At 36.5% G+C, this 6,572-nt stretch overlaps 1 protein-coding gene across 2 annotated transcripts in view; it reads right to left on the reverse strand.

The window, feature by feature from the left end:
* Positions 1-6,572, reverse strand: part of LOC107655839 (GDP-L-fucose synthase-like) — a 41,107-nt gene that overhangs the window by 26,752 nt on the left and 7,783 nt on the right. For both annotated transcript variants that reach the window (XM_016443428.1, XM_016443427.1), the window contains exons 6-8: positions 5,876-6,009; positions 5,651-5,782; positions 4,851-4,930 (exon numbers count right to left, since the gene is read on the reverse strand). In XM_016443428.1, the coding sequence (XP_016298914.1) occupies positions 4,851-4,930; positions 5,651-5,782; positions 5,876-6,009 (346 nt within the window). The remainder of the gene's footprint in view (positions 1-4,850; positions 4,931-5,650; positions 5,783-5,875; positions 6,010-6,572) is intronic.

The raw sequence follows: 6,572 nt of genomic DNA on the forward strand, positions 1-6,572 counted from the left end.
TCTATTTGAAATCTGATAGGAAACGTCCTATAGACGTATTGCAGATGAGCAAACACTCTAAAAAATACGTCTTGCAGATGTAAATGCAGACGTCTCCGAGATGTACCTGTGCTATCAGGGTGCATACTTGGCACGGTATTGCTGATTTAATGAGGTCACAGGTGTGTGTTTTCACACCGGCATTGCAAGAGTCTCAGTGACCGGAACGATCCGTTTTATTATGTGCTTTTAATGATCATCAAGTACGTCACGCTCGTTCACCCATCATCGCTCTTACTTGTCCAATTCATAATTATTACCAAGATACAAACCTACTAGGCACAACTCGCTCAGAAGCCCCCCGCCCCCCGGTGAATTTCCGTTCAAAACAAAACCACGGAGATGGCGTATTTGTTTTGGAAACGTACCATGGTGATCACGGTATCGACATCTAATAGATTATATTTTCATTAAGTACCATAGCAGCACTACGGTATTTTCGAAGTGTATACATGATCTTAGTTAAAGCAGATCTTCTTTCTCTTCCTCTCTACAGCTCACAATGAAAACCGACAGTTGAACTGGTAAAGCAAGTTTAACCACTGACACACCCTGCAAGTCAACACGAGAACACATCACTGATGAGGTATCGACTAATGCACATGACTAAAAAAACACAAGAAATATAGAAACAAAAACACACTCGTGCGGGATTTATGTGCATCACATGTCTCATAATTATTTTCATCAATGCAAAAGGCGCACAGACTTTAAAGGGACAGTTCACCCAAAAATAAAAATTAAGAAATTTGCTTGCCCCGATGTTGTTCTAATGCCTTATGCCCTTTCTTCTTTTTCGCACCACAAACAGAAGATTTTTCTTTAAATAAATAATTTTTAAAAAATCCCCGGCGCCGCTTGTCCATATAGGCTAATGCAAGTGAATAGCGGTCTTTTTAAAAAAGACGCAAATTATCAGAGTGGTCTAATACGACACGTACCGTATATTTCAAGTTGTCTGGGGGTATACGATAGCGTTTGGTGAAATAGAAACAGAAATTGAATGTATCATCTAAGGAAAATCCGGACCTTGACTGTTGATCTCAGTAAATGATTTGCGCTTCACGAGACTCTATTAGCTACTCGCCCAGGTAAAGCACACAAGTTGTGAGAAATCAAGATGAATAAAAACTCGATATGAAATACAATGGCTAGAAATCCAACACAAAGAATGCACTTGTTTATAAACTCATTTAAAGTTCACGTCAATAGATTTTATGCGGTCAACTGCAACTGATAGGGTCTCTAAACCAAACAAACTATCACATTAGACCAATAGGCTACTCCTGTTTTAGATCTGTTAATAGTTGATGAAACCCATAAGTTACCTGCTCTCCGGTGTGTGGTCTCTGGTTCGCTGCCTGTTCTGTGGAAATAGGAAACAACTTTTTCTTCAGGAATAGAAATGCTCTCACCTCGCTGGCTTATGGATACACACACACCTACATGTAAGATATCCAGATTTGCATATATTTACATGGGGGCAAAGGAAAAAACATCCGGGTAATACATCACCTCGAAATTAGAAGAAAACATGGTAACACTTTACAATAAGGTTTCTTTAGTTAACATGAACAGCACTTCTGCAGCATTTATTAATCTTAGTTAATATTAATTTCAACATTTACTAATATAGGAAACAACTTTTTCTTCAGGAATAGAAATGCTCTCACCTCACTGGCTTATGGATACACACACACCTACATGTAAGATATCCAGATTTGCATATATTTACATGGGGGGCAAAGGAAAAAACATCCGGGTAATACATCACCTCGAAATTAGAAGAAAACATGGTAACACTTTACAATAAGGTTTCTTTAGTTAACATGAACAGCACTTCTGCAGCATTTATTAATCTTAGTTAATATTAATTTCAACATTTACTAATGCATTATTAAAATCAAAAGTTGTATATATATTATAATATATAATATGTATATAACACCTTATAGTAAAGTGTTACCGAAAAAATGTACTACAGTAATTAAAAAAAAATCGCATTAGCACATATTTAATTGTATTAAAATCTGCAAACATTAAATTCAATACAACAAATATACCATTATGTATTTTAGTTTTTTTTTCGTTGATTCTTCAATTTTGCTCTCTAGAAAAAAAATACACATTATGCATTTTTTTTTCTCTGTAGGTTTTGTAAATCTCACTTATGAATCTGAATAAGATGAGCAAGCAGTCTTGAAATTCTTCACAAGATGAACTTATAATACTGAAAATCGCTGATTTTCTATGTAGCGTGATTCGGGAACCCTTAAAATATTCTAAAAACCCTTGTTTCGAATACAAGTGTATTATTAAACTATACAGTACATATCATTAGAAAATAAACCCAGAACAAACCCTGACTGACAGACCAGTAAAACAGAAAATGGACAGTACAGAGTTCAAATAAAACCAGGCATGTGATCATGCATCATTTTGCGACTATTTTAACATAATGTTTTTTTTTTTTTTAAACGCAACTCTCTGTACATGTTGAGTGATCATATTTTATTAAAATTCGCCTCTTTACTAAGGCAAAAATTATAAAAAAAATAAAATAAAAAAATAAAAAAATTTGGGTTAAATTGAATAACCGGTATCTTGTCAGATTGATTTTCATATAAAAGCAACAGAATTTAAATGACATCCAATGTATTTCCAACCAAGCACGTGAGCGTGAATGACCTGATCCACTATGACAAACGCGTCGATATTTACCCGCCCCTAATCATGACGTTACACGATGTTATTGGTCGCTTTACATGTCAGTCAGACAGCCAAAGGTGTGGCCAAGAAACGAAGCTTTTCGAAACTCTGAATCAAATGAACCAATTGCTTCGTAAAATGATTCACTGATTCGAAGCGCTCGAAACGCCACACTCTGGCGGCATCTACTGGTCAAACGGTGTAAATGCAACGAAAACTCGGGCCATTCATGTATAAGACACCTTTTACAAACGAACTGCAAATGTATTCATAAAAGTGTGCGATCTACAAATAATTAAATACCATTAAATGTGAAGGTTCTGTAAATCTGTTTTATTGATTTGCATGTTATTAAGCAATGCTTGGTCAATTAGAAACAATTAAGTATCATTCTTCTTTTCGCCTTATACACGCACAAGTATTACAATTGATTAAATGAATTAGAAATTAATCTACATCATAATAATTCTCCAATGAAATACTGGTTCACGAGATCACCATCTAGCGGCGAATTTTGTACCCTGATAGCACACGTACATCACAGAGACGTCTATTTGACGTCTGCAAGACGTATTTTTTAGAGTGTAAAACTGCAATACATCTATAGGACGTTTCCTATCAGTTGTCAAATAGACGTTCAGAAAATGTTGTAAAACTGACATCTTAAAGACGTCTACCAGATGTTTGTACACAGCAGATGCTTTCCAGATGAAGCGACCTTTAACAGACATCTCGCAGACGTATGTGTGTGCTATCTGGGTAATGTTTCGAAACAAAGGCTTGAAACAGTATGACGTAACGAAGCCTCGTTTGCTGAAACTTGGCAAGTTCAATACAAGCTTCACAAGAAGCAGTGTTTTGCGGACAACAGATTTATATCCACCTTATTTTCCCTGTAAATTTAATGTGTCTGGCTTCCGGTGGCATCTACTTCCAGCTATTTTTTTTATAGTTATTATTATTTTAATGCATTATCTTAATTATGAACACACTGGTTTGTGGTGCAAACAGTTTTACCGTTTAGTCAAGTCAAGTCACCTTTATTTATACAGCGCTTTTAACAACACAGATTGTGTCAAAGCAACTTTACAGTATTAAATATGAAAATAGGGTGTCAATAATGCAAGAATTATTTAATGTATTTACTGATATTCTTCTTGTTATTTCTCTACAGCGGGCGGCTAATGAATCGGAAGTCTCGCACATTCACAGAAAACGGCTTACTTCCGTGTTAAAAAAATAAGGTGGATACTCTCGCTACAAACACGTATTGTGTCAGACTATATACTTATATATTGCTTTTGCGATTTCATAACAGCACTACTTACTAAGTTCTTACATCCATGCATTGTTAAAATTAAAATTTCAAATACTCACCAATGCAGGGTTTTGCTTTAATTTGGGGCTTAATTTTAAAGGGGTCATATGATGTTGCTAAAAAGAACATTATTTTGTGTATTTGGTGTAATGAAATGTGTTTATGCGGTTTAAGGTAAAAAAAAAAAAACATTATTTTCCACATACTGTACATTGTTTCTCCTCTATGCCCCGCCTTTCTGAAACACGTCGATTTTTACAAAGCTCATCGTTCTGAAAAGCGAGGCGTGCTGTGATTGGCCAGCTATCCAGTGCGTTGTGATTGGCCGAATACCTCAAGCGTGTGACGGAAATGTTATGCCCCTTAACATACTGTGATGCCGTGTCCAGCCTGGAGTGACGAGACAAAAACATTAAAACCCATTATAAATTGGCCACAAACCAATCACACGTCTCCTTGACGGCTGGAAAAAAGCAAAGCTTCTGTAAAGATTCTTCTTTTTACCACTATTGGAAAAACATTTAGTAATTGCATGTGTGTGTGAATGATCACCAGCTCTGAACGGCGTGAACTTGAAGTCTGGCAGGTATTTGCGTAGTTTGGTGTTACTGGCGGTTTTCTTGAACTGACCGTCTGCTTTACTAGTGTCATACTGAGAGCACTTAGTTAAGGTTGGTTCAGCTGTTTAGAGAGTTAGTTCACCCCAAAAGGAACATTCTGTCATTCAACCTCTACTGTTATGATGCTTATGGTGTTTTTTGTTTGTTTGTGTGTGAAAGGATACAATCACGTCACCTTCGAACCCCAATGCTTCAACCACAGCATCCGCAGCAAACTTTATGGACAACTCATCCTCCTCTCCCACTAGAGAGAAACAAACAAAGAGAAACAAACAAGGTATCTCAGATTCTCAGGGGCACACATTATCATAGAATCATAAGCAATCGCTTGGTATAAATGTGCGACATTGATTGATTGATTGTGAAACTGCAAGCCTGTGGATTAGGTAACAGCGCCATGTTTGGACTTTGTGCAGTGCTTACATTTATTCAATTAAATCATTGCCTTTTGAAATTTAATCATCTATGAAAGCTCATTTCCACCACGGAATAAAATAAATTACATAACTTTGACTTTTTAGCTCACAAGTCAGAATTTCTTCTCAGAATTCTGAGTTTACATCTCGCAACTAGTTCTCACAATTAGTTTCTGCCACAAAATAAAAAAAAATTAATTAGTATTAATTAGTGTTCATTTCTCACAATTCAGTTTTTTTTTTTCCTCGAAATTGCGAGTTTATATCTCAATTCTGACTTTTCTTCTTAGTTTATATCTCGCAATTCCGAAAAAAACCCAAAAAGACAGAACAGTCAGATAAAAAGTCCAATTACCTTATTTATTTATTCATTTTTTATCCCTTGGCGGAAACAAGCTTCCATAATCACATTAGGCCATAACGATTCCTGTTTTCTGTCCCCAAATTTAAGACCTCTAAACATGATATTTAAAGACTTTTTATAACCTTAAATCAAACTGAATGTTTAAGGACATGTAGGAACACTATGTCAAACACGTCTCGAGTACCTGACAGAATGATGGGCTCCACCTCGTCGTACTCCCTCAGAACCCACAGAAACAGACGAGCCAGATCCAGAGAATAGATGAACTGCCGCAGAGCGCGACCCGAACCCCAGACCTGCAGAGGTTTACCTTCCTCTATAATACATACAAACACATGAAACAGGTTTACCATGTGAACAGAACTTAAATGAGGCTCTAGATCCTCCCAGAAAGTTGCATGCGTCTCACTCTTTGCCAGGTATGTCTTGTGGATCAACCCTGGCAGGACGTGACCGTCTTCAATGTTGAAGTTGTCATGGGGCCCAAATACATTTGTGGGGATGACGGCTGTGTATCGCAGACCGTACTGCTGAAAATACGCCCTAATGGACAAACACACACACACAGACTGGTTTTTAAACTTATAATGGATATAAACAAACATTTACCCCAAAATCGAATAATAATAAATACATTATTTTCATGACAATTATGCACATTCATCACAAATTCTCATTACTATAGTAAAACAATAATTACATACATTAAAAATGAAACATTTAAATTAGTAAATATTATTTAGCATGGTGTTTGTTGTGCTGCATTTGGTTTATGATGATTTAAAGGTGACATATCATGAAAATCGGACTTTTCCAGGTTGTAAGTGCTATAATCAGGTCCCCGGTGCATCTACCAACCAAGGAAACGTGAAAAAGATTAACCCAGTAACTTTGTTTTGGTAAGTCTTTTTCTGCAAGCGTCTGAGAAAATGAGCACGTCTGATTTCGCTCTCTTGGTGACGTGGCAAAGGGATCTCATTATAATATTACCGCCCCTTAATCTGTAAGTTTCCACCCACAGCGCCGTTATTTTGATTTCGCAAGCGACAACAGTGTAGCAGCTCTAATGCCATGGAGAAAGTTTGAGCAAAGCATGCTAACTGTTC

Source organism: Sinocyclocheilus anshuiensis, unplaced genomic scaffold, assembly GCF_001515605.1.
Source record: "Sinocyclocheilus anshuiensis isolate Anshui unplaced genomic scaffold, SAMN03320099.WGS_v1.1 scaffold1603, whole genome shotgun sequence".
Classification (NCBI taxonomy): domain Eukaryota; kingdom Metazoa; phylum Chordata; class Actinopteri; order Cypriniformes; family Cyprinidae; genus Sinocyclocheilus; species Sinocyclocheilus anshuiensis.